General features: G+C 56.9%; 2 protein-coding genes across 6 annotated transcripts in view; one reads left to right on the forward strand and one right to left on the reverse strand.

Moving 5' to 3' along the window:
* Positions 1-4,885: 4,885 nt before the first annotated feature.
* The window catches only part of CF1H1orf226 (chromosome F1 C1orf226 homolog), a 286,062-nt gene continuing 262,957 nt past the window's right edge, over positions 4,886-27,990 (reverse strand). For 4 of the 5 annotated variants that reach the window (XM_047840210.1, XM_047840209.1, XM_047840212.1 and 1 more), the window contains 4 exons: positions 24,296-24,461; positions 22,939-23,091; positions 9,355-9,661; positions 4,886-8,348 (listed from right to left, as the gene is read on the reverse strand). In XM_047840210.1, the coding sequence (XP_047696166.1) occupies positions 7,874-8,348; positions 9,355-9,661; positions 22,939-23,091; positions 24,296-24,461 (1,101 nt within the window). In that variant the 3' untranslated portion in view covers positions 4,886-7,873. Of the gene's footprint in view, positions 8,349-9,354; positions 9,662-10,847; positions 16,303-22,938; positions 23,092-24,295; positions 24,462-27,990 lie in introns of those variants that run through there. The other variant, XM_047840213.1, reaches the window with a different exon arrangement.
* On the forward strand, positions 14,305-17,125 carry SPATA46 (spermatogenesis associated 46). Its single transcript, XM_047840214.1, has 3 exons — positions 14,305-14,407; positions 15,657-15,770; positions 16,605-17,125. The coding sequence occupies exons 1-3, from the start codon at positions 14,305-14,307 to the stop codon at positions 17,123-17,125; spliced, it is 738 nt and encodes a 245-aa protein (XP_047696170.1).

Here is a 27,990-nt window from a genome sequence, read left to right on the forward strand (position 1 = left end):
AGACATTTCTGGGCCATGACCATTTCCTGAGAGTTTTTACCACGCTGGTGTGATAGAAACAGAGAAGAGCCATGTGGTGAGGAAGATGCCTGCTCCTCGGGTCTAGAGACCCAGGCCTCCGGGTCCTGTGCTGCCCATTCTCTGCCCCAAGTCTCAGGCTCTGCTTGGTCTCCGCCCCTAACCTCAGTTTACCCATCTGTGAGATGGGGCTGAAATAGCGACGCCACGAGACGTGAGGATTCACGAGATCATGTGTGTGACTCTCTCTGAACACAGTAAGAAGCTCTGTGTCCGAGGGATGGGCTTCGTTGGGCTTCCCAGCGGGTTCTTGAGAGACACACATGAGACAATGGATGCCAACTGATGAGCACAATTCCTGGAATGCGCGGGAACTTCAGAAACGTAATAATACAGCTCCAGGAGCAAAGGCTGCAGTGGTGAAGCAGAAGTATTGAGAACTGGAATGGGATGCAGCGGTTGGAGAAGCGGCCGCGGGAGCCGGGCAGGCGCCTGGCATCAAAGTGTGACCCTTCTTACATCAGGCAGGACGCAGCGCCGGCTTCTGCTGCCTCTGTGACAGGGTGGCACCTGTCCAGGGAACTGAATTAATGGAGGCTCCGGCTGGAGACAAATGGCCCACACACTGGCCCATTAATCATCCTCCACTTTGAGAGTGGCCCTCCCTCGGTCCTCTGAAGTCGGTGGTCAGGTGCAGAGACTTCGTGCGGGTAGGGGGCCCCGAGGAAGGGGCTGAAAGCCGTGGCGTTGGTCTAGGCCAGGCCTCAGAGAAAGCCTGGTCTAGTCCGTTCCATGCAATTCAGCACTTGATTGTGTGTGTGTGACAGATGTATAAAATTTCCTGAAATAAGTGAGAAGTTCTTTGACTTCAGCTCACAGCACATCTCTATCGAGCTCCTGAGATGAGCCAGGGGCCGGGCTGTGGACTGAGGCGTTAGAGGTGAACATGGCGTGGCCCCCGCCCTCGAGCTCAGGGACCCGCGGGAGACCGGGCGGGAGCTCCGTTCCACGTCACTCGACAAGTGCCCGGATGACGGATGCATGGATGCCACGGGTGGTGCAGAGGCGGCTGGGGGGTGGCCAGGGGGAAGGACTCCCGGGGGGGAAGGGATGCCTGAGCCGAAACGTGAAAAGACAGCCTGGCCAAGTCAGAGGAAAGAGAAAGGCAGGCAGACAGACAGCCCTGAACAAACAAGTCATGGAAGCGATCCCGAGAAGTCTGGGGACTGGGGTATGGAGCGCAGCAGCAGTAGCCGGAGAGGCAGCTGGCAAGGGGGGCCGGGCTGGGGGTGATCTCGGGACCCTGCCTCAGACCCCGGCCACAGTGTCCAGCACGCACATCACTGCGGGGTGATGAGCAAGGTGTTGGCGAGAGATGGGGCTGGCGGCTGCAAACCGCAGCCTCAACCTCCGGCTTTTCTCACACGTGGGATCACTTCCCAGGCGGCCTGCACGCCCTGGCCGGAAGCCCCAGCTCCTGGAAAACGGCAGACCTCGGCCCGGTTTAGAGAAAATTCGCCAGGTCTGCTGCAAAGACCATCTATCTGACAGTTCTTGACACAGAGGACCCAGCACTTAGAATGGAGCAAGGAAGACTGAAACAGAATTTACCAGATCACCTGGAGGATGCTGGGAAGCTAGTCCAAGATGGGTAGTCCAGACTCGTCCCGAGCTTTCCTATCCAGCAACCGGTGGGTCCACTGGGGGCTCAGGATGTGGAGGGAGCTCAAGCACTGGCTGAAGCTGCATGCCAGTCACGGGAACGATGGAGTTCACTTCCCTCCATCTCAAAAGGCCAGGCTGCTCCTTCACGGGCCTCACGGTGGTCTGGACCAACCTGAACCCTCGCAGGGAACCACAGGGAACATTTTTTTTTAAATGTTTATTCATTTTTTGAGAGACAGCGCATGAGCAGGGGAGGGGCAGAGAGAGACACACAGAATCTGAAGCAGGCTCCAGGTTCCCAGCTGTCAGCATAGAGCCTGACATGGGGCTCGAACCAACAAACCACGAGATCATGACCTGAGCTGAAGTCAGATGCTTCACTGACTGAGCCACCCAGGCGGCCCCAGAGAACATCTTTTAAGTTGCCATGACTTAGCCCATGAAGGGGGGCATACACGCCAGACCAACAGGAGTTACACAATAAACAGGAACCCAGAAAGCATAAGGTGGTAATCGTGGCGGGTGCTTTAAGGAAGAAGGTAGCAAATGGCACTGAGAGCTTCTAGAAGTTTTAAAGAGTAAAAGCAAAAAAAAAAAAAACCCAAAAAACAAAACAAGTTGCAATTTGTTGGGAGGTTGCTTTTTGTTTTGTTTTCCTTTCTGGCCTATCGCAAGGAGAAAATGCTGGCAGTTTCCTACTCTAACGGCCCGGTTCCTCAGACACCTTCCACAAGAGAGCAAGCAGCCTGGGGTTGGTCTTTAAACATCTTGAACTCGCCTCCCTGTCTGTGCAGCCTATAACCAAGGGGTTCGCTTCGTGGGACAGGCCTACTCCTGGCTCCCTTGAGTTGGACCATTTATCATGGCAGCAGCTGGAGATAAGCTGGACACAAAGAGGATTTGTCTCTGAGGAGGGACGAGCCCTAGATACCAACGCGGAGGAATTTTCTCATTAGCAGGAAGTCAGTGGTGGGGACTGTGGGCTTTCACGGGGTGCCCCAGTGCAAACGGCAGCAGGGAGGGGGAGCGGGCTGGGGGGGTAAAGTACTCAGAGATGCTTTCACTGAACTTAAAGTTTCCAGAGTGGATCTCCTTGGGAGAGAGAAAAGACATGAAATGCCATCTGCACTTAGGACACAGTCAGGGGGAGGCGGGATTCATCTACCAGGCTGTATTTCTTTGTGCAGACTTAATTATGTGTTCCCACTCACAGGGGGGCCACCGTGGGGGCTCTGCATGGGGCATCCCAAATGCTGCTTGTTGAGTGAAGCCCAGGGGACCCTGAGGGCCAAGAGCTCAAAGACAAACCATTGCTGAGTCATCAGCAGCCGCTGGCCGGGCTGGGACTCTCTGCAGTGGTAGAGACAGGGAGTCAAAGCACAGAGAGTTCTAGAACACTCCCAGGATTCACGGACTTGAAAGGGATGCCAAAGCCTGGGAGCAAACTGAACGAGAAGGAGTTCTCGGAGTTCGGAGCAGCATCTGAGGCACAGTCCTCGATTAGCTAATTCCATTAATTCTGAATACCAACTGGGGTTCCCCCGCCAGCACGCGCACGGACTTCAGGAATGAAGCAGGTTCTGAATGGCCTCTGATTTGTTCGTTTTCTTCAGCAATTATTGCAAGATCAAGCTCGGAGGAGAAACACTTCCAGGTGAAGTTAATTGCCTCCCACGACCCACCCCCTCCCCCATTGGGTGCTTCTGTTGTATTTTGATATCCTGCTAATGTAGCCTGTTAGGAGGGACAGGCCCATGGCGTCCTCACCCACTGCCAACACGGAGAGAGAAAACCAGGCACCCCTCTCCCACCATGTCACCACTGTGTCACCAGATGGCTCTCAGCTCATGCAGGGGGGCTTGGTTACGTTGTCTGAGTACATGCACTCTCTAGACCATCAATCAGCTCAGCTCAGAGAACAGCCTTAGGAGTGACCTGTGCACATCCATTTTTACACTTAAAAGCTTCCAGAAAATTTTATGCTACCCTTTTTCCTAGTTGATCTTTGCCAAAAATAACTACCCCGCATAATAGCGGAAAAGAAAGGCGTATCAACGGCACATTTCACACCTGAATGCCCGAGGAGGCCAACCCCGGAGCCATCCAATGGGAAAAGTTGCCTGAAGAATAGTCATTGGAGCTTACACTTGAAGAAAAGGTTGCTATTGTAAGTATTTTCAATGCCTTTATTTAATTTTTTTTGCTTTTTTTCCCCCAGGCATATAACGGGCTGGGTTGGTTTTTGCGTTTCTCCTGCCTCCCCAGGACAGTGCTCTGTGCCCACTGCAGAGCGAGCAGGCAACCTGAGAGCACCGTCTTTTCACACATCTCGAGGCACGGAGTGGAATTCGAGATGGAAAAGGCTGGAGCCTCCTGCCCCAGACATTTCTGATGTGAAGCCTGGGACCCCGCGTGCTGTCGAATCCAACCACTGGGCCTGGTCGTGGGGGCAAAGGACAGAGCTGGGCGGGAAGGCGCCGACCTTCCCCCCTTTAAAAACGTGTCTGGCTGCTGTGAACAGACTGAAGGCCTTTTTCTCCCCCCTCCCATCTGTTCTCACTTCCTCCCTTTTAAAGTGGTTAGAGGCCTGGTGGGTTCTCAGCTGTGAGAGTCCTCTGGGTCCCTGGGCCCGACACCGGCCTTGGGGGAGCAAGGCTTCCGGCCAGCGCCGCTCTAAGCCACGTTCTCTAAGCAAGCCAGAGCCAAGCTCGCCCCAATGTGGGAAGTACCTCTGTCCGCAGCTCCGGGTAGTTGACTGACATCTGCTGATGGTGACTCTGAGAACCTGACCGCAGATCTGGTCCCTCTGAAGGTCTGTGTGTGTGCAGGCCTCGGTGTCCCCTCCTCGGTGGAAGAGGGCCATAGACCCCAGGTCAAGTCCTTGCCTGGAGGACAATCCAGGGGTCCACTCGCATCGCCTCCTGAGGAGGGGGCTTGCCCACGCATGCCATGTTGAAGCCCCTGAAACAGCCACAGGTCAGGTGGGAAGGGGGACGCTTAGCAGCCAGCCAGTTAGGGGAGCACATGACGGCCCCCGAGGGCCCCAGGTGGGAGGTCGGCCAGCAGCAACCGCCCCCCACCAACCTCGCCTCCCCAGGGCAGGCTCATAACCCTAAATGCCAACGCTCTCCACCCAACAAGCGAGCCTCGAGAAGACCAACCACTTCCCATCAGTCTGGAGAAACCAAACGAAACCAGCAAAACCGAAGCCGATCATTTTATTCTGCAGTTTCCTTCTACCAGAAAACTACTAAAAATATAAATATAAAATATCTAGAAAATACTCAGAATAGATCTGTAATCTTCTTCCTTTCCCAGACTGGGGCCGACCTCTTTGCTCTTTCAAAGTCGATGGATCCCGTGCGTGTCTGTCTTCAGACCATCCACGCACAGAACAGACGCGTTTCTCTCTGTGCGGGGGGATGTGCCACCCACCTGCCAGGTTCTGGAAGCTCACCTGTGATTTATCAGGGGAAAGCTATGTGTTGACTACGGGGGTACAGTGGGGTTGGGGGAGTATCGGGGAGAGAAAAGACTCCGTGCCCCCAACTTCTTTATGCAGACATAGAAGATGGTCCTTCACTCTTGGTATCCTGCCTTTGCATAACTGGGCCACCCAAGGGCCAAGCTCCCAGAGAAGTTCCCAGAGAAGCTGTGTGTGTGTGTGTGTGTGTGTGTGTGTGTGTTGGGGGGGGGTGGGGGGGTGCCGGTTGCCATGCTGTGATCACAGGAAGGTCAGGCTGTTGAGACAGACATGGGAAGCCAAATGGGGCTTTGGATGGAGAACTGGTCTTCGCCCAGGCCCTCAGCAGGATTGGAAGTTGCCCCTGCTGCTGTCCCGGGTGGCACTTAGCCCCTAGCACCAGGTAGCGTCTGCAGCACCTAGGACGGGATTTCAGGCTCGACCCCCCTCCCCCAGGTGGCAGCATCGCCTCGGCTGGAGGACAATGGCCAGGGTAGAGATCACAGAGAGGCCGAAGATCGTAGCCTCGTTTGGTAGCAGACACGAGTCCGGAGAACTCTGGGGTCATCCTGGCCGTGGCACTGGGACAAGCTGGTAGGGTTCCCGTGCTAACCCTGAATCTGAGGGCCAGGACCTCAGCAGTGGCCGGGTGTGGTGTGCAGAGCAAGGTGCCTAAGCCAGCCCGGGCCTGCAACCTCTGCACACACGGCTGCCCCCATCACCTGGCCGGGGCCGCCCCGATCTCTGGAGGAGGAGCCCCAGAGCACAAGGGCCTGCCAAGTTCCCCACCAGAGAAGCAAACCGAGCTTCCCGTACGGAGGCTCTCATGGAGCTGTGTGAACTCCCAGCAAATGTGTTTCGGCTCTCTGCCCTCACCCCCTCCTGCTCTGTGTCTCGTGCAAAACTCCAAGCCATTCTGGGAAAACTCACAGGCCTCCAAACGTGGTCCCGAGAACTTTAGAGCCTCGGGGTCAGGTTAGCACATCGTCGTGATGTTCTTGGCGTTGAGCCAGGACCTAGACCTCCAGTCACTGCCCACTGCACCACGGCCCGTACGGTGCCCGACATGTGCAGACCCTCATGGGGGACACAAGGCTCCGGTGTGAAAACGCAGCGAAGACTTGCTTTCCAGAACAATGAAAGACGGGGTGGGAAAGCTGTGGCAAGGTCGCAGCCGCTGGAGAAGAACGCAGGAAGGGCAACCAGCTTCCTGGCATCCCCCCACCCGCCGCCCCCAGGCTTCCAAGTCTACAGGAGTTAGCTTGGATGTTTCTCCTGGGGGGGGGGGGGGTGGGCAGGAGGAGCTGGGTGATGGGAGGTGAGCACTGTGGGGGGCGGCGAGGGGGCAGCTGAACGATGGACAGAAGAGGGGAGGCAGCAGGAACCCTAGGGGGAAGACAGCCCGACAGTCTGTCAGGCCATGCTGCACCTGCCTTTGCCCGGGGAGCCGGCCACCCTGTTCAACAAATCTTCTAGCTGCAAAGGCCCCCGGGGCTGGGATCACCCGCCCCGCCCTGCTGACAGGGGCTCCTGGTGGGACAGAGGAACATAAAATGGGTAAAGCCAGGAGGGCAGGATGAACCGGGTGAGTCCCTGACATAGATCCCAAAGGCAGGGAGCGAGAGGACCGTGCGGCATCGGGGCAGGGAAAGGCAGGGCGGAGGCCTCTCCAGGGAGACCCGGGCAACTTAGCAGAACGCAGCGCCTCCTGCCCAGTGGAAGGTGGCTTTGTGCCTCGTTCCCAGTCTCTCTGGTCACTCTGGTTCTCGCACTCACCACACCCAGACCCCAGAGCCGCATCATTTCAGGCTGTGGGTGCTCCCTCAAAGCCTTCTCTGTCCTCACCCTGTCTTCTCTGTGACTTCTGCTCTGGGTTCTCCTGGGGCCGGCTCCCTGGAGGCCAAGTTCCTGGGCCCTCCCCCCAAAGCAAGGTGCTAATCTGCTCAGCTGCTTCCTCTGCTTCCTCGGGGCCCGCCTCGCCCTGTCCTCACACACAGCAAGGGGGGCCCTGGCCTTTCCTTCTGCACACGGAGCCCGCTAGCGGCTGGTCGCATGGCTTTCCCCAGCGTCTTCTCAGTGGTCGGCCCCGGGGGGCCTGGTGTGTCCCCCAACAGGGCAGATGGAAAATGCCCTGAGAACCCCTGGTGACAAGGCTGCGCCCAGGTCTCAGGTCCCCAAAGGGTAGAGGCGAGGGGACAACACACGGTCTTGGGACCAGGAGGAGCAGGGTGTGTGGCTTTCCAGGTCTGGGCCCGTCGTCAGCCCAACCCATCAATTCTCCATTCGGCCCGATGCCCCAACCAGAGGCAGAAGAAACGAACCAGGGTCTGAAGGGAGAAGAGTGGGGGGGGTGGGGTGGGCACAGGTGGCATGTGGGGGGCAGGCAGAGACCATTCCTGCAAGACCCTTCATCCTGGGCTGGTGGCCCTGCAGGCCGGTGGGAAGTCCGGGCTGCCTGGGAACAGCGATGCTCCCATCCCCCCGTGTGGCAGCCGGCCCCGGAGTGGGGAGCTTCTAGAAAATGAGGCTCGGGAGCCACAGCCCAGCCCTTTAGCATTCGGCAGACAGAGGCTCTAACTAGGGTGACTCAGGGAGCCTGGCCCCGGATCGGCGCTCTGATCTCTGCACAAGGGGGGCAAAGGGCACGCGGAGAGGGGGCAAGGGCCAAGGGGCACCAGGGACGGAGACGGCAGAGGGGAAGGGGGTGCCCGGCAGGGAGAAGGGGCCCTACTCAAAGGACAGCAGGTCTGGGTGCGGGCCCTCATTGTCAAGGCTGGAGGTCCGTGCCCGAGGCGGGGGGCCACTGTCCTCCGGCGGCTGGGCCAGGCGGACGGGGCTCAGGCCGCGCTTGAGGCCGTTCCTCTCGAGGAGGCCAGGGGAGGAGGCCCTTCTGCACTCAGTTATCTTCGGTTTGGGTTCGTCCTGGCTGTTCTGGTGGATCAGGTCGGGCACTGACAGGGAGACCTCTCCGTTGGGCAGAGCCTCGCCCCTCTCTGCCGTTTCCGCGGGAACGTCGGGCTGGGCGGCGGGAAGGGCTTCCCGGGGCTGCCCAGGAGGCAGCTCTGTCCCGTACTCCAGGCTGCTCAGGACTGGCTGCGGCGAGATCAGCATGTCCTGCGTGGTCTTCAGGGCACGAGGGGTTCGCTTCCTGGTAATGGGAGGCGGGGGGTCCAGCCGAGGGAACACGTCCTGCAGGGCTGACCTGTGGGGTTGAGGCGACAAGCGCGTGTGCTTTAAGGATGGCGACGCCCCAAGCCCCCCAGCTGCCCAGTGGCTCCCCCACCCGGCACACACCTCCCTGCTCGGTTCCCGTCCCCGGTGTGGCGTATGGGTTGTGGCAGCCGACAGAGCTGGCCTTCCGCCCGTCACACCCCCGCTCAGTGCTCACAACAGCAGAGTAGTGCCACTGGGACCACAGGTGAACCGAGTCATGTCAGAGCCCGTGTGATGAGCCCTACGAAGGACCTGCCGGCTCAGGAGCACAGCAGGTGTTTAAAACAAGGCCTGGGGGGAGCCTGGAGGGCTCAGTCGGTTAAGCATCCAGCTTTGGCTCAGGTCACGATCTCACAGTTCGTGGGTTCGAGCCCCGTGTCGGGCTCTGTGCTGAGAGCTCAGAGCCTGGAGCCTGCTTCGGGTTCTGTGTCTCTCTCTCCCTCTACCCCTCCCCTGCGTGCCCTCCGTCTCTCAAAAATAGACATTAAAAAAAATAAATAAAGCAAGGCCTAGAAGGGACGTGTGGGCACGAGAACAGGAGGCCCACCACAGCAGGCTTCTCCCTCGCCGGCCCCAATGGTTCCCACAGACGCCCACTTTCCTCCACCATCATCGGCCGGGGCCGGGGCTCGAAAGCGTGGCTGGGTGTTAGAATCCACCTGGGCAGCTGCAGGCAACACCTGGGTTCGAATTCCACTCTGCCCATCGCTAACTTGGTAACCTTAAACTCCTCACGCTACCCCCCCCCCCCCCCACCTCAGTTACGTGCAAAGTGGTAACAATGGGATCTACCTCGCAAAGTCGCTGCAAGGGACGGGGAAGCACGTAGCCGGGCATCTGCTGACACGCGATGGGCGCTCAGGACGCCTTAGCTGCGGTGGGGTGGCAGTCAGCAAGCAGGAGCATCGCCCCAGCCATTCCCCGCGTGACAACCTCATGTCCCCCGGAGACACGGGTTCGGTCTGGAGCTCTGCGAGCAAGCCTCCTGCGCTCACCTGTCAGCCTCCACGGCCCCGCCGTCCAGCCGCGCCCCCGCCGGCCTGTTGATCTCCATGGCGCCCGCACCGTCCAGGCTCGAGGGCTCTTTTCTCCGCAGGAAGTCGTTAACTTTGGCCCCCACGGCTCTGCCCAGGTTCTTGAGGTGCTGGCTGCCACCCACCCGGAGCCCCGGCCCCCCAGGCTCCGCAGACCCCGGGGCGGCAGAGCCAGGGGCCGTCAGCCTGGACAGGTGGGAGAGGGAGCAGCCGGGCTGCAGCTTTGGAGGAAGGGCCGCATTCAAGTTCTCGAACATGCTGTGGTCCACTGCAAACAGAGGGGAAGATGGGAACGGTGAGCGGAGGCACGCGGGACTCTGGGCCACGTCACTCTGCTGCGTTCCCTGATCCCACGCCCACAGCTGTCCCTTCCCGAGGCTTTGGGAACGTTCAAAAGAGCCGGCACACTCTTGAGCCTCCCGATCCAGTTTTCTTGATGGGAAAGTCCATCCATTGCTAGAACTAGCCACTCTAGTTCTGCCCCATCCAGTTAATGAGGGGCAAGCTCCAGCCATAAACTTAGAACCTAAAGGTAACTCATCCCGTGAAACCTGCCTCCTTGACCCACGGCTTGACCCCTTACCTTGGGGTCACCGAGCCCTCTGAAGAAGAAATGATGGAAGTAATGAACTACGGTATTTGTATATTGCTGTGAACACAAGCTGAGGGGACACAAGCATGGGGACAGACATAGCATGGGGACAGACGCTGGAGGTGAGGCTCAAAGTGGAAGCCACCTGTGTGGCACATTTTCACGGTGGGAAACGGGCCTCCTTACTCCTGAGGAGGCACTGGGGACAATGGGCAGCTGCATGCTCAGATGCGCCGTGGGGACTCTGGCCGGGCTCACACCAAATGCGTACGAACTCTGGGCCAAGGAAGCCGGGGGAACTTGACCGACACCCTCACGACAACCTGGAGGGGTGGTGGCAGGAATTCTATTTATACATGAGCAAGGTGGGGCTCCCAGTGATAAGTACCTGGCAGGCCTGAGGTCACGGGGCCGATTACTGGTGGGGTGGAACCAGAGCTCGGGTTTTCTCTTCCTTTCCACCACCTCACTCTGCCTGGGATCGTGGAACACACCTCACAGAAGGCCCTTCTCTCCGGGATCTTTGGTTCGAAAGATTAACTTAAACCCACCGGGTTGTGAACATCTGGAGGGTGAAGGCCATGTCTCATTCACTTCCGTGTCCTGAACGGCTAGCCTGGTCTGGTATACAGTAGGTGCTCAGTGAGTATCCTGAGTTGAACTGCTAAACCCATTTTGCAGCTGGAGACTTATGGAGGCCGAGATCATAACTCCAAGGAACGGAGCTCAGGGCTGTAAGCCACATGGTCTACACACTGGCAACAGGGACTCCTCCCCGACCTGGAGAGCCAGCTCAATCCTCAAGGGAGCTCCAGATGCACCCCGGGGGCCTTGGAATCACGCGTGAGGTTTCTGTCCTTACCAACTGCTCCGTATATTCTGTCAATCTTGGGGAAGGAGAGGTTATACTTGATCGCAGACTCCAATCTTCATCAACACCTCTAAAGGCCTATGCATGCGGAGCCTTCCCAAGAGTAACTGAGGTTGGGGGGATGCTTTGTCTTCTGCTGAACTCGGCATAAAGTAGTTCTCTCTGCCCTGCACTGCGGAGTCCTGGGACAGGGGATGCAGGTCTCTTTACTGTGCTTTCAGCAGCCATATCCCTTCTGTAACTACCTAGGGAAGCCCTATTGTAAAGGTCTTTGGGCAGCACAGGAAGTGGGGGACGAGGGGTGGATGAATCCCCCCAGTGTGCGTATCTACCGCACACACGGGGAAAGCACCGCTTCGGGGGCCGTGAAGAGCTGGGTAGGGACAACCCTGGGGGCCGGGGCACAGAGCTGACAGGTTCAGGCTGCCTGGTCTCCAGGTGTAGACACGTCACACTAGCAAGAGCTCCAGCCGGACCCACAAGGGGGTTATCAGCTCCTGACTCTCCTCCTAAAGGCGTTATCTTGCCATGTCACCTGCTTTCGCATAACTTGCCTATCACATCCCGCACCCTCCTAATTTTTCTTTGATCATAACATCTGTGAACTCAGAGTAGCCCTTGGAAATGAAAGCATTTGACTCTTTTCCCCCAAACTAGAACGTATTTGGGCCACCACGAAACCAGGGCAAATGTTCAAGAGAGGTTCGCAGGGGAAGGAGATCCTGATCCCTCACCACTTCCTGGCTCAGATGTTTCCGTGGTGGTTTCCTTCTTGGTTTAAAGTGAACTTTTAGTGCAGACATGCTCATTTCTGAATGTGTAAGTACCAAAAACACCTGTCAAAGTGACTTGTAAACGGTGAGCTCCTCTTATTTTAAAAACACATTCTAATAAAACATAAATAGCTTCTGGATTAGGCACCATTGTGGATTTTCTACACTTCCTGCTCTCTACCTTTTAGGACGCATGTACTGAATTCTTAAGAAGTTTAAAGATAACCCATCATTTGGTCTCTTTACAATGCTCTGAGTCTTTCTGGCCAACACACCTTGTCTCTATGATAAAACGGTCAGCTCTTGGAGGGGATGGAACATCTTGACTTTTATTTTCTACAATGCTCAGCATGGAACCTGGCATGAGTCGGCATTTAAGAAGTTGGTTTCATTGAACTGGCTTTTTATACGAATACTTAAAAAACCGACCACATTTTGGGCAGACGTTGTAGAGAAACTGCTCCTGGGCCTTTTTCCATTTACAAAAGCCACTCAAGACCCTCTCTCGAGGTCAGTCCGGGAGCAACCGCCCTTCTGTCTGAGGTGGGATTCTGGCTGGGGGCTTCCTGCATTTCCAGACCTGAATGACGTGCAACGAGCCCCCTTCCTGCTGATGGCACCGATGACCCCCACGCTCTGTCCCTCCCTTTGGACCAGAGGCTTGGTGGTTCAGAACCTAATGGAGATGGTTGAAAGGTGATAGGATCCCGACCCGGTGGCCCGCCCAACAGCACCCCCAACATGCACACATCCAAGCAGAGGGAGACACCTGTGACGTGGGTCATCTGTAAGAAAGACGGTATCTTACCTGTCCGAGAAAGGGGCTCGGAAAGCAGGTGGGAAACAAACAAGAGAGAGACACATTTTATGTAGTGACCGACCACTTTGGGAGTGTCGCCTCCTGCCTGGGGGCCACCAGCAACAACATACCAAGAGGGTGTAGCGTGCAAGACAGAGGCCCTGCTGTCAGGATTACAACCAACCCTGGGCGACCAGGTTCCCATGACCTTTTCAATAACCAAACCAAAAGAGTCCTGTTTTTAAAAACTCTACAAACAAGCACTGACACAGTCTCCCATGGGCACCCCAATATTTTGAGCCCCCTTTTCAGGAAGTCTGTCAGAAGTTCCCAGCTGGCAGTGGGAAGAATTCAATGACCCACGGCAGGAGGAAGTTCAAAGTCTTCTGGACCCCTACGTGCATCGCTCATTACTATGCTGTCCCACCTCCGCACATAAAACACCAGGCTTTCGACCAGGAAGATGTCCATCCATTCCAACTGTCTAAGTTAACAAAACAGGAAAACACGGTGGCCGGGAGGCGTGCCTAACACCGCACAGGGAGCGAACGGCAGAGCGGGGATGAGGACTCACCCACACCGACTCCCAGGACCCCGTGATTTTTCTCTGCACCACGAGGGCCAAATCAAATCGCCGATACCCTCAAAGCTGCCAAAGGCCAGGGCATCAGTGACATTCCAATTCATTCTAAGCTTTCCAACCGGGCTCCGAGGTGGGCGGGCAAGGAAATCAGGTTCTCCACACTGTCCCACAAGGTTTCAGTGCTCTGGAGGAACACCAGCAAGACGACAACTCCGGGCCCTCCTACACAGATGCTTACTCACACGCCCGCTTGCTCCGCACGCTGCAAGGGGAGGCTGCCGCTGCTCACAGACCAGACCAGATCTTTCCACGCTGCACAAGCACACACATTTAGATCCAATACACCGATGTACCTAGTCTGCACCTGTTGTGACGATTAGCATGGAGCATTCTCACCTTTCACCCTTCCCCCCACTTCCCTCCAGTGCTAGGTTGTCACGGGAGAGGGTAGCAGGGACACAGAGGCAACCTTGTTACTCTGGAGTTCAGTGTCACCAGGAAAAAGGCTTATAATGGTGTTAAGCCACCCATTTGCTGAAAATAGCACCAACCATTTAAAGCATTATCTGGTCCCTGTTCTTGGGATGGACACACTGAAGTATTTCGACACAAAGGGACAAGACGCTTGTAACTTACCTTCAAATAGTTCAGAAAACAAAGCATGCTGGGGGCCGGGGCGGGGGGGTGGGGGTGGGGTGGAATTGATAAAGCAAATGCAGTAAACTGTTAACAACAGGCAAATCTGGATACAGAATGTATGGGTGCTCTTCATACTAATTTTATTTTTGCAGTTTTTTCTAACTTTGAAACGATTTCCAAGGAAAATGTAAAAGTCACACACCAAACTAAAAAACAGAAACAACAAAAACATCTGATGGCAGAGGTTAGGCAGGTGAAGGAAAGCAAGAAGGTTATCTGGAGAGGACAGAGGTCCCCAGAGCTGGGGGGGTGACAGCAATGACACAAAAATGACACCAAAGATCAAAGTCGGGGGGGGGGGCTGTCAACAGATTATATCACCATCACATTTCTGCCATATGCTTCCTTCTCCCCTCCCCCACCCCCCGCCCCAGGTATCCTCAATCCAGGCCAGCCAACGAGGAATGACAAGTCTAAAGAAATCTTTACAGAACGTAATAGACGCTATCCATGTTTGAAAGGGATACCCTAGCTGGGGAGTGGAATCAGGTGACCTTGTGATGTCAACGGCGCTCAGAATGTTTATCGTCTGGACAACCCAAACAGCCTCTTGGGAACAGGTGCATAATCTCCATACCCTACGGTAGTCACAACATGGAGAACTTCTCACTCCTCAGCATTTCTGGACCTCGAATCTCTTCCTCTGCCCTGAGCACGTTTCCTGACATTATGTCCTCACATGCCACCAGCTTGCCAGGTAAACTCCGGTGCCACTAGGGCCACAAAAATGTGGTTTTTTGGAAGCTTTTAATTGAGTCCTCTACCAGATCATGTTACAGGACTACGATTTAGTGAGACAGGCAAATTACACACGGGGAGAAAATAAGTTTTCAAAATGCTGCATTCACGGTAAGTAGTCCCTGCTGTTTATTAATTTCCGGCAAGGGAAGGATGGAGAAACATTTGTTCTCAAAAAATTCTTTTTCTTCTAGAATCTCAGGTGACAGTCTATGTAGGGTATGTGCCAGGTTCAGGCCTGTTTTGACAAGCTGGAGAAGACTCTCCAATCCATCAGTAGGAACCTAAGAGGCAGGGTCACTGAGGACATCATGGAATAAACATGGGCCTCTGAGGACTCACTACTCACAGTGCGGTCTGTGGGGCATCCACGTGGGCATCACCTGGGCACTTGTTAGAAATGCAGAATTTCAGGCCACCCCCAGGACTGCTGAGGCAGAGCCTGTGTGTTTAACAAGACCTCCGGGTGATCCCTGGAGAAGTATGCACATTAAAGCTTGAGGGGGCTGCTCTACGGAGGAGCTGGGTCTCCTCAGTATCCATATGCCTGGGCAGAGGACCCTTAAACGTTGGTTTCTCAAACGAAGCACAGATACCACTCTGGGATTTGAAGCAGGCTGGCTTATTATCAAGCGCTAGCTGCCATCCAGGGGCCACCCAAGCGCTCCCTGCCTATGGGTGAGAGAGGTTTCATTCAGAGACACTGGCTTCTCATCATCAAAGGGACCATGTAACCTATGCGGGATATGGGGTCCATGACTAGACTCCCTCCCTTGGATCCTGGAGCGAGCCCAGGGGCTGGAATGCAGAATGAAGACAGATAGACACACAAGCAGGCAGGCAGGCAGGCAGGCAGACAGACGCGCACGCGCGCGCGCGCACACACACGCACACACACACGCACACAGAGCGAGCTGCAGGAAGGTCAGGAGAAAGGCGGGCCAGGCAGAAAGCTGCCCATCGGTCTGCATCTCAAATTCTCCTTTGGAGAGAATCTTCCCCAGATCAACAAAAATGCCCCATTTGGAATTCCCCGGGATGCCACCCAGAACAGTTCTGCCTATCTGGGTACAAAAGAGGGCATGGTTTCTCTTTGGCTTTGCGAGGTCATAGGGTCCCAAGGTGGAGCCTCTAGGTATGTTGGGGAGGGGGTCACCAAGACGAGGACTTCCACGTCAGCTCACCAGAGTGTTTCTTCTGTAACCCAGACATCGCAAAGACCGCGTTACTCACGGAGGCGTCCAGCCCAGCTCAGGCCCTGTCACCCCAGTACTTCGGCAGCGCTCTCCGGCATGGGATGCAGAACATGGTTCTCTCTCCAGGTGAGGCCTTCTCCGCCCCGGCGGGCACATGGGAGAGGCTGGAGGGGCAAGGACTGCTGGAGGGCGCCTTTTCCCCTGTGGTCTCCTGCCTCGTCCTTCCTGGAGCGGACACCCCACAGGCCTGGAGGGGCCCCGCTTCTCCTCGCCTGCCTCTCACGCGGGGGTGGCACAGAGGCCTCGGCCTGCTCGGGTTGTTACGGGAAGACAGGTGTTGAGGCTGGAAAAATGGCCACAACCATGGGTGGTGGGAAACAGACTGCAGGAAGCCAGACGTCTGGCTGTTGGCTGAGCCCCCTGCCCATCTCCTCGGAGGCAGAGGAAAGCTGTCTGCAGGGAGGGAGGCACCTGACAAATGTCAAGGCTTAGTGAACAAAGGCACTCTCCACTGCCCAGAGATCAAGCTGCCACTCGTGGAGATGCGAGCGGCAGGAAGGAATGCCTTCAACGGCTACCCCCCACCCCGGTGCCACCTGCTCTCAGAACAGCAGTCGGTGGGGGGGGGGGGGCGCCTGGGTGGCTCAGCCGGCTAAGTGCCCGACTCTTGGTTTTGGCTCAGGTCATAATCTCATTTTCTTGAGTTTGAGCCCCGCATCGGGCTCCCTGCTAACAGTACAGAACCTGCTTGGGATTCTCTCTCTCTCCCCCTACCCCACACCTCTGCCTTTACCCTGCTCACTCTCAAAAATAAATACACTTCAAAAAAACAACAACTGTGGTCAAGGTGGGACAGAGACCACCCGACCCCAGGCCCGGCCTTCCTGCCTGTCTGCTTCTCCCGTGGCCTCCGGCCGCTCCGGGCCTCCCGCTCACACCCACCCCTGTCTTCCTCTGCAGACTGCCTTTTGGGGGACCCCCAGACCAGGGAGCCCCGGCGGGGCTGCACTGTCTACCGGCCCTGGTTCTCCCCTTACAGCTACTTCGTCTGCACGGACCAAGAGAGCCACCTGGAGGCCTACAGCTTCCCAGAGGTGCAGCGGGACAAGGGCAGGGGGGACGGCTGCCTGCCCAAGGACCCGGCTGAGAGCATCTGCTCGTCCTCTTCCTCCCAGGAGGACGCCTGCCCCCGGGAGGCCGCCAAGAAATTCGGGCACGGCCTGGCCTCCACGGACGGCATCACGTCCCAGGACATCCTGAAGGCCGCCAGGTGGCACCCTGCCCAGCAGAGCGGCTACAAGTGCGCAGCCTGCTGCCGCATGTACCCCACGCTGCACTCCCTCAAGAGCCACATCAAGGGGGGCTTCCGGGAGGGCTTCAGCTGCAAGGTGTACTACCGCAAGCTCAAGACCCTCTGGGGCAAGGAGAAGGCGCGGCCGGGGGACAGGCTCTCCTCCGGCAGCTGCCAGGCCTTCAAGTAGGCCCGAGGGATGGTGAGCGGACGCCTCGGTCAAGAGGCGACGGAGCCTGTTTCCGCCTCCGGAGAGATGTCAATAAACCGACACTGGCCACGGCCTTCTGTCAAGTCTGAGGTCGCCTGGTCCGCCTGCTCTCCTTCCCAGGGGCCCCGCCCCATTTCCCTGTGGCTAACGGTTGCTTAGCAACACCAGGCCCACCTCTCCACCCCTCGCCACCCCCCTCCCCCGCCCCTCTCCTCCTCAAGGTTGGGAAGAGCCTCTACAGGGTGCTTTTCAAAGTGAGGTGCCCAGATCCGCAGTGTCAGCATCCCCAGGGAATTTGCTAGAAATGAAATCTCAGGCCCGTCTCAGATGCACACAATCAGAAACTCCGGGGGTAGGCCAGCCATCTGTGCTCTGACCAGCCCTCCAGGTGACTCCAGTGGAGCTCAGGTATGAGAACACTGCCCTCAGATCCTGGCCCCCTTGCTGGTCCCCCGTGGTCAGTCAGTCCCTGCCCCACCCCCCAAGAGGGGAGAGAGTTGCCCACCCTTTCCTGTTGGCACAGGGAAGCTTCCCCGGAAGGACTTCCGCACAGTCTGAAAGCTTCTCAGGCGTTCGAGCTCCTGAGGGGTAGAACCGGGGGGACACAGGCCCCCCTGCGTACGGACAGGTCAGGGTAGAGGCTCTCCCCTTGCCCTTCTGGTGATCATGTAGGAAGTTTTCCCGAAGCCTCACCTTCTGGTTCAGGAGAGCTGTCTCTGCTTAACCCTGTCCTGCGAAAATATCATTTGTGGTTCTTTTGAGAGAGGCTGGGCTCAAATCCCATCATGTCCCACACCGTGAGAACATTCCCCACCCGCTCTCCCCCGCCCCCCTTCTCTACCAACCCAGCCAGAGTCTAAGAGTGTACTTGAACCGTAGACTCCAGGGTCCCAGCCTGTCCACTCTGGGGTGGGTGGTCTCTCTAGGCAGGCCTGACATCACTCCTGGACCCCCCAGGGGAGAGACCAAAGGAGTCCTCACTCTGACTTCCTGTTTCCTTAAAGGGAAAGGCCACCCAAGCCCTTGAAGATGCCCCTGACATGCATCACTGCGCATGTGTGTCCCCTCGACGGGGCTCTTGAGGGAGTAAGGGAGGGGCCCACACGGGGGCCTTGTGGCCTTACCTTGGTCCGTGGGAGAGTCAGAAGAATCAGCTTTTGTCTGGCTGCACATCCTCTGCCCAACCCGCACTCCCTCCACCAGGGCACCCATATCACAGGCACAGGGGATCGAGCTCAAGGGCCATGGCACATGCTACCTGTCACCTTGGCAGGTGCTTGAGTGTAAAGACAGGTGCTCTCTGCCTTTCACGTTTAATAGCATCGTTGCCGCCCACCCCCCCCACCCCCCGCCACTGCCCTGCTCTCTCAAGGCGGAGGTCTGAGTAACGCTTCAGCACACAGAAAACACAACCCAGCACACAACTGCATGACCCACGGGTAACGGGCACAACCTCCCCTCCCCCAGCCGATCAGAAGGTAAGCGCTAGGGGTGCCCTGAGCCCCTGCCAGGCGCTCTGCCTTTAAAATGCAACCTCACTTACTCTTCGTTATCGCTTTACTTGGCAGGCTCTATCCCCATTTTACAGATGAGAAAACGAGGCTGCGTTCCATTCGCTCAGTCAGGAAGGGGCTAAAGGGCGTGAGAAGCTGGCGGATCGGACTCTCAGCTTTCCCGCAGAGCTGGGCCTTACGAAGTGCCAGGTGCAACAAACCCTCTGCCTTCCAAAGGGCTCAGAGCTCTGGCCAACGTAACTGGTTTCCAGGACGCTGGCTTCTAGTTCTCGGACGCTCTTCCCTGGCTAGCATTGCACCTCCCTTTCGTTTCTGCGCCTGGCAGGAAAGCCGAGAGCCCACGAGCCAGGGAGGGCTCTCCCACTGAGCTGTGCTGCAGTGACATCGTGATATTTGCAGGTAGGTGTGCGGAGGGGCCAGCTTTGACTCCAGTCAGAATCCCATGCATATTTCAGACGTGTAGTCAGGGGGTCAATGAAATTTTATACTCTGGGTGATTGGAGTTATATCCGAAAACATCTATGATGTACCTTCTCAAGCACCCAACACTTGCTGATATGCCAAGGATGCCTGGAGTTTCAAAAGACCCGGGGTTGGGAGAGTCTGAAAAAACGGGCACAAGCCCAGGGTCTCTCAGCCTCAGCACTACTGACACTGGGGCCGGATGCTTCTGCTGTGGGGGTGGGGGGAAGGGGTGGGGGGGTCGACCTGTGCATCGTAGGATATTTAGCAAACATCTCCGGCTTCTACTCACTAAACGTCAAAAGCACCCTTCCCCCAGTCGTGACAACCAAAGGTCACACGTCCCCCGGGGAAGCAAAATCATCCTCGGATCGTAACCACCGTAGAACCTGATCCCGCAAGGCTGGTCTATACAAAGTGTAGCCGAAGGCACCGCTTTCCTCCCTTCTTTGTTTTCTGAACACCACAACCCTTGAGAACCGTGTGTCGCAGAGCTGATGGCCGCTGGCTTGGGAAGTGGGGTGGGAGGGAGGGGAGGTCAGGCAGCAGGTGGGATAGAAGAAGCAAGAAAAGACCATGGAAAAGCTTTTAGAAATCAGAAAGGTTTATTTAGCAAAAGCCACTAGACTAGTGACAACATCCAGGGAGTAAGTGCACTTACATGAACAGAGAATCTTTTCCCAGAGAGTTGAACCAACAGAGTTAATGACACAACAGTTTTAGAAAGTAGAGGGCTCAGGGTTGGTGGGGTGAGAGGAGGCAGTCAGGCAGAGAGGAAATAAAAGGAACACGAGTCCTAAACAGGAGCCATTGGGAGAAGGGAGGCTACGAAGGGGCTTCACAGAGAGCACTGATACAAGCAGGGATATAAGGAATATCATTTTCATCGCAATATACAGTCCATCCTGTGCAGAGAAATTCTTTGCTGGCTCTGCAACTGTGATAGGCCGGAAGTCGGCTGGCACCCAGGGTAGGTTGAGGCAGGCACCAGTAAGGTAGGCGCCCCTGGCGTCCACTTGTCCTCCGTGGACAGAGGAAGGATAAAAAGAGGAGGGCAGGAGTTGAGTGAGCAGAGCAAGAAGCAAGGAGGGAGGAGGAGAGGGGGCCATCGCTGGGAAATCAGGTCTGCGATGTTCTCTTTCCTGCCCAGTGGCTGGTGAATCGCCAGGGTCCCTAGATCCGTCCTGTCATCTCCACACGCCCCGTGTGCTGCTGTGGCTCAAACTGGGGAAGGCGCCGGCACGCAAACCAGTCTCCGGCAAAGGCCCCGTCTGGGGAAGGCTGGGGCCGAGGCAGGCGGAAACCACTACGGAGCATCCGAGGGCAAGGGTCCCAAACGGGTCCTGAGTCAGTGGTACAGAAAACTCGTCTCTCTGATTGTTTCATCTCTCCTAAATCTCCGTTCTTCTTTCGCTTCGCAAGCTTTCCTAGACCCTTCAGAAACCATTCCCCACCCATTCCTCACCCCCTCTCCTGCCACGTTCCACAAAGCCAGTCCACTGGCCCCCTGGCTTCCCCCTCAGCTCCTGCTGACACGCAGGGGAAGGGAGGGGAAGCCTCAAGAAGCCAGACCTTTCACGCTCTGGAACACTCAAAATTCTCACGTTCTGAGAGGGCGCACCCCGCGGAGGATCGGGTGAGCCGGCCAGGCTCGGCCACACCAGACTCCGGCCGTCGCTCCTTCAGTTTGTGGCTCTTACCTTCCTGGTTCTTCCTTCCCTTGTGTATCTGGACCTACCTTCCATCCAATGGTTAATTAGAAAATACGGTAAAACAAACACAACCACCCCTCTCCAACTAAATACACGTTAGGAAAAGAACACAATTCTGCTTCGTTCAAAGACCCTGAAGATTCCCCGTCTCTTCTCTCTGGCCACTTCTTACAAGCCCACACACCACGTACACACGTTCCCTCGCATGCCACCTGTGCATATACGTACACACACGCGCAAACACACACGCACACATATGCACGCGTGTGCACACACACACGCACGCGTTATCCGCACACACCCCATCCTATTTCTGCTGATACCCTGGTGCACCAAGGGAGGCTAACATAAAGCTGCGTTTATTTCATTTGGACTTTCTAGCTAAGAGGGAATCCAGCTGCTTAAGGGCTACACTTTCATTTATCAAAACTGTAAAGCTGAGTCAGGGCCGAAGCGCTCTGTGTTTTGGATCACCACGTCCTTACCAGCTAACCCTCAAAGAACACCGCAGGCTGGGTCTGTCGCTCGTTGTCCCGGATGAAGGCTGATTTCCCCAAACACGTGACACTAGCATGACTCGGCTCTCGCTCTTTAGGCATCGTTAAATCTGTTCACAGGCGCTAGAGTCTAACGGTCACAGAAGGAACTTGTCCTCCGTGCCCCCATCAGCACGCGGTACCGGGTGGTAATCTCTAGACAAGGCCGAGATGGTCCAAGACAAGACAACTGCACGTGGCACTTTTTACAGGTGTGCTCGAGGCACGCACCCACAGGGACGGGTCAAGGGTGACGTGGCTGTGGTCCCTGACCTAAGTGGCAGTGATTCTGAAGAGAGGAAATAAACAGTCTCAGCTACCGGCCTGTATTTGCAGTAAAAAGGGACCACAACTACCCAGTGGAGGGGACAGGTTGAGAGGTAAGGCTTGGGGGGGGGGGCTCTGGGTCTCTGAGGCTTTCTCCGAGGTGAGGGTGCCACGAGAGGCCTCAGCTGGCAGAGCCCCCTGAGGCAGGATGCAGAGGAGGGAAGGGCGAGCTGGGCTTGCAGGATGGGGGCAGGACTTCCACAGCGAAGAATCAGACCTAAGGCATCTGTGGCAGCAAAGAGACTGCCCTCCCAGAGGGCTTTTCACAGCCCCGGCCTGACTGATGTTAAACGCTCAATGTCCCTGGAAGCAACACCTAACATCCAGCTGGAGAAGATGTCCAGATTCAACTCATCCGGAAGCTTCCCCGATGTGACACATCCCAACACGGCGCTCACACCGAAAGCTCTACCCTGTCACTTACAGCCCAGAGCATTCAGCCTCTGTTCTCTCCACGAGGGCCTGGAGAAAGAATTCGTCCCATAAGGTCTGGGGCGGGTGGTCAGGCAACGGGTATTATCCTGGACACCCAGATGCACAGTACCCCAGAAGGTACCAGATGGCTTCCCTTCACAGTGGGGCCTTGAGGTGGGGCAGGAGGGGGCTACCCGGGCATCACAGGCCAGGCCAGGGCAGAGGAGCCTGATGAAGCAGCTGGCGCCAGCGGTCCTTCAGCAGCCCGGTGGTCCTCGCGAGGGACCCTCTCCCAAAGCCACGGGTCCTGGAAGGCCCTGCCCTCCCCCCTCCAAAGTCACAAATAGGAGAGAGGGGCCGAATGACCTGTGGGAGTCCCAGTGCTCCCCTGTGTCACCTTCCAAAGCAAAATCCTAATCCTTTCCTGAAACGGCAGGCTCTCCGGGGGGCCCCTGCCCCCCGGCTGGAGCCAAAGTCTCCGGTCGCCAGGGTCCTCACCGCCCTCCGCCGCGCGGGCATCCTCGGCGGTGCGCCCAGCCCACAACCCCCCCGGGCCCGCCCCCCGCCCCTGCGCCCCGGGCCGCCCTACACGGCGATCTCATCGTCCAGGCTGTCGCCCAGCTCCTGCCTCTGCAGGACGTTCAGCAGGCGCGGCAGCTCCTCCTGGGACCACGAGTCGCGCTCCTCGCTCTCGTCCGTGTTGGACTCGTACTCCGAGGCGATGCCCGACTCGCGGAACCGGAGGAGCTCCAGGCCGCCCAGCAGCGGGCCCGCGGGCGGCGGCAGGAAGCGGAAGCACTCCAGTTTCACCAGGCGATCGCGCCTACCTAGGGGGCTGCCGGCGGGGTGCGCCAGCTCGGCCAGGCCCGCGCCCGGGGGCGGCGAGGGCAGGTCCTCCGGCTGCGGGGTGGTGGGGTCGCAGAGCACCGGCAGGCCTCCGGAGCGGAAGGTGATCTCCAGCAAGCTGTCCTGGGAGCCCACTGGAGGTGGGGGGGGGGGCGGGGGGGCGGGAACAAGAGCACAGGAGGCCGGGTCAGTGAGGCAGCCCGCCGGGCTGGGGGGCGGGAGGGGCACGGGGGACACCAGCCTGCGACCCTGAAGGAGGTACCTACCCATCGAGAGGGCCAGACTTCTGGGGCGGTGAAGTGCAGCGGGTCCCAATCTAGACCTTGGTGCTGCTTTAACAAGGGCCCCAGCCCTGCCCAGACCCCCCGATCGTGATCTCCATGGGTTGGACCTGGGAATATTCATTCTTTAAGAAGTTATGGGATAGTCTGGGGGAACCACTGGGCGAAGAGGAAAAGCATTGGTTTGGCAGTCACACCTGGCTTTGAATCTCGGTGTGACCCACACCTTGCTGGTCCTGTAACCTTGAGCCAGCTCCTTAACCTGTTTGAGTCTGTCTCATCCATAAAATGGGCGTAACAACATCTACTACTACAAGGATTACAGGAGATCACGTGTCTGAAACTCTAGCATCGTTTCTGGCACAAAAGAGGGCCAGGGCATCTACACTGGCCCTCAGCCTACACACATCTGGAGAAGGCTTACAGGCCACGGATTAACAAAAGGAAGGCCTGGAGATGTGTGCTGCCTTCTAGTTCCTCCCAGTCCAGCCTGGAGGCGGCCGGGCTTCTCAGGCCGGGTGCCGGGCAACTCTGTCACTCACCAGCAACGCTATCTGGCCGGTTCTTTCCTGCCCTATCCACTAAGTAGACGACGGCTACCAGCCTGCTCTATGCTACAGAGGTGTGAAATGTATAGTGCAGGGTGCGTAAGCCCCGTATGGTGTGAGGTCCTCCCCAGAGCCCCCAGACAGCAGGACGTGATAGGTGCTCAGCAGATTTCAACGGAAATACACTGAAATGGGCTGCCTTAGGACGAGCGTCCGAGCCCTTTTCGAGGAGGGGGAGCCTGGATGAATTCGTGGCAGTGACTCCTGGGGACATTCAAGGTCAAGTCTGGATGCTGGACGAGAAGGGGCCCAGACCCTCGCTAGCCCTGCCATTTTGCAATTCCGCAAAGCGTGTGGACAGGACAGACAGAGCTGCCTTATGTTTCCTGCTGGAACGCCGGGGCGGGTCAGGGGTCTACTCAAACACCACCAAGAGCTTCAGAGAAAAGCCTGTGGGTTTTCCAGAGCCTCCATGGAGGGCGGGGAGGCTGGGCGGGGCCCTCACTTACTCGCACTCTGTCCCGATAGCTTCAGCTCCAGCTCCTGCACCTGCTTGACCAGCAGGGAGATGTGCTGGAGCATGTCCTTGTTCTGCAGCAGGAGCTGGTGCACTCGGGCCTGGGCCTCCAGCCGCGCGGCGGCCTCAGCAGCCAGCTGGTCCTTCAGCAAGTGAACCTGCAGACGGGAGGGAGAGAAGAGGCGGAGAGGACAGGACAGAGAGGAGAGAGAGAGATGAATGCAAACGAGAGTCACCGGGGGAACGGCTGGGACCAGAGACACCTGCCATGTTCCATTCACGAGGAAGAAGCCCTTCCGGGGACACGTGGGCACCTGGGCTCGTCATTCGGAGCAGCAGCCCAAAGAAGCTGGGTCACTGGCCCCGTGCGCCTCTTTGCATCTCCCGAGGGAGGGCTGTGGCTTCTCACTCAGATACCACTCAGGGCCCGGCAGCAACCACAAGAGGAAGGGAAATGCTGAGCCCCAGCCCCTGCGCCCCCACCAGGTTTGACAACATGTGACCGCCACGTGGACGGAGGTGCCTTTCGCTCATCGTGTCCTTTAAGAAAGGAAAACGGAAACTGATACGCTGAGCCAGTAGCTAAGAACGGTGTCACAGCAAACCCCTCCTCGGGCTTTCCTCTCCCCTTCTTCATGCCCACACATGCTGGGAAACCGGAAGGCCTACAGAGTCCCCTCATTAGTGAGGCAGTCGTGATAAAGTCTGTTCTTTCCCATCTGTGGGTACCGGCCTCTTTCCCTGACCATCCAGCCCCTTTTCATTTCTCACAGCACCTTGGACTGTGCCTTATACCTGGTAGGGGTCACACACCTGCTGACTGATTCACAGCCGGGCCTCCTCCCACAAGCCCAGCAGGGTGGAGGTGAACGGTTTACAGAGCCGCCCACTGTGGGAGAGAGAGGACCCTCATCCACTGTCCTCATACACAGTGGAGCAGCTGGTGAGGGCACATACAGTGTGCTCGGGGCCCCGGAGGGTCTGTTCTCGGTGTGTAACCAGGTATGGGGAGAAAACCCAAGGGAACAGGTGGAATGATCATAACAGGAGCCCAGCTTGAGGAAACTGAGTCACAAGCCAACAACAATGTTCACCCATTTGATTTCTGTACCAAGTGGTGGATAAAGGGGCCTTCGCAGAGGGTTTCAGAAGGTCCCTGAAGAAACGGAGCTCATGAATTTTGGCCACACCAAGGCCGCTTGTGGGAAAGAGGGTTTTCCTGGACCAGGAAATACGACGTGGATAAAGTGGAGACACTGAGGCAGGCTGACTGGGGCGAGTCAGGTGGGGGCAGGAGAGGGGTCGGAAGAGCCAGCCGACTCTTGCTCAGACAGTAACGGCTCGGGCTTTTTCCAAAGAGCAGTTTGCTCCAAAGGGTTGCACATTTTGTCGGAGAGCAAAGGACCGTATCGGCTCCGTGGTCCGTCCAACCGGACCCAGTGACCTGCCGAGCCCAGCGTCTGCCCCTTCCAGCCGCTGACGCTTGGAGACTCCCACTCTTGGATTCAGCAGCTGCTTCCTTCCTGGCAGATTTGAGGACCTGACCTTGCAGTCGGTTATGTGGGAGCCGCTAATGAGATTAGTTGCCACTTTCCATTAGTGGCTCCCGAGGCTGGGCCTGTCTTGCCCCAGGGGGCGGATGTGTAAGGAGTCTAAAGTAAATCTGTCCTCCATAAGGTGCTGCTGAGGACGGACGTGACAGTTTGGTTTAGAAATCAGCCTCATCTGCTGCCTCATGGAAACTAAGGAAGGATCTAGAGAGCAAGGAGAACAGGGAAAGAAGTGGCAATAATATTTGAAGCAGAGTATCAGGTGGCGGGGTGGCTGTTAAGCCTTTATTTTCTTTGGAAACTGAGACATGGAGGTATTTCCCCTGAGAGTCCCCCAAATCTTGCTGATTCTCAGAAACAGAACAACTGCTGTGGGAAGGCTCCAGAAGTGCCTCCTGAGAAAGGGCCAAGCTTAACCTCCCATCTGTGAGTAAGGTAACGTACTCCAATCAAGAGTATCGTTGAAAGGCATCTACGGTGCAGGTGGGTTAATTATCCCATTTTTCTATTTCCTTTGGACTGAAACAAACATGAGGCAGAAATGTGGGATAAAGTTTTCAATGCATATGAACAGAAAAAGCAGAGAAGTCTAGACGCTGCTAATCGGCATCTACAGCGGGCTCCCTGCACACACACCAGGGACTCGAGGACTCGCATCCCAGGACAACGGGCCACTTGGGAGCACTGGACCGGGAGCTGGAATGCTCCAGTCTGGCGGTTACACCCTATGCAACTGTAGCGAATTCATTTCCACCTGGACCTCACTTCCTCCAACTCTCACCCGAGGGGGCCCCCAGAGGCTCAGGCAATCCAGGATCCCACATCCTGGTGAACATGGCAGTCAGCGCTGGGGGCCATGTGTCAAAGGCTCACTGAAGAGAATCCCTAGATTCCCATTCTGACATCACAGAATGAGGACTGGGGACAAAAGAGGAGTCCCCTCCTGCAGAAGCGAGGTGGGGGGGGGGAATGTTGGAAGCTTCTTTTTGCAGGTAATCCAGTACCCCTGGTGGAGTGCCATCAATACATAAAAGGCCCTTGAATCTAATGCTTCCTTCAGGCAGTAAGTGCCAGGAGAAAACGCTCCTGAGTCTGAGTGCTCCTCGAACAGATTAAGTAAGAATTTTAGCTTTGCAAATGCAGAGTCAGAACATTTCCAGTGTTTTCAAACCCCAGGAATGCAAAAGCACACACCGCTCCCTAAAGCCAGCGCCAACGGGCCCTTCTGCAGCCATCAGAAGTGACATCAGGCAGAAGGATCACTTTGTCCGTGCAGTCCGTGCCACGGCAGAGCCCAAACCAGGCCAGGCTGCGACGAAACAGCCTGGACTCCTTTTAAATCTGAGGCCACTTAATAGTCCCTGTGTTTTGCACATACGAGTCTGGCCTCGAGGCACTGAAACAGGGCAGCACGATTTTCAGCCTGGGCTCTGGGCAGTCTGCTCTAGCTGTGTGTGCTCGCTTCCTCCACCGTGAACGTGAACGGGGAGCAGACACCGCCCCCTCCCGCCTCCCAGATGGGACAGTTCTTTGTATTCGGCATGCTTTTCTTTCTGAGAATTCAACACCTTTCGCAAAAGCAGGCCGTATTAATTTCTGAAAAGGTATGGGTTAGCCTCTCCTTTCCAGAACCACAGGGTCTTTGGCAACGACTATCCCACTTCACAGACGAAGTCCGTGGGAAGGTCACGGCTGGGGTGCGGTGTCCCGCTCCGCATTCCCGCCACGGCGCCCCACGTGGGAGTTGAACCCTGCACCCTCCAGTTCGGACACCCTCCCTCAGCCCACCCAGCGACACCAGACCACTGCCCACTCGCTCTCCAGCCTACTTGCCTGGACTCCAGCTCCTCCGTGAGAAGTGGGGGCAGGGCCAGGCTGAAGTTAGGGAGCAGGCACATGGAAATGGCGTGGAGAGAACCACAGCAATTTGCCCTCCCCCCCACCCCCCACCGGACGCACCAGCGGAGGCAGGTGACGCTGTCTCAGCATGCATAAGGCAGGGACTGGGCAGTGCACCCGGGGTGCTGGGGACTGGCAGAAGCCACGGCGACAAAAGCTCAGTCTAGGGCCTGGAGGTGGGGTGTGGAGGGTTTTCTGTGCGGCTCCTGCATCGACAGCGTACGCGATCGCGAAGCAG

The sequence above is a fragment of the Prionailurus viverrinus genome, chromosome F1 (genome assembly GCF_022837055.1).
Source record: "Prionailurus viverrinus isolate Anna chromosome F1, UM_Priviv_1.0, whole genome shotgun sequence".
NCBI classification, from domain to species: Eukaryota; Metazoa; Chordata; class Mammalia; order Carnivora; family Felidae; genus Prionailurus; species Prionailurus viverrinus.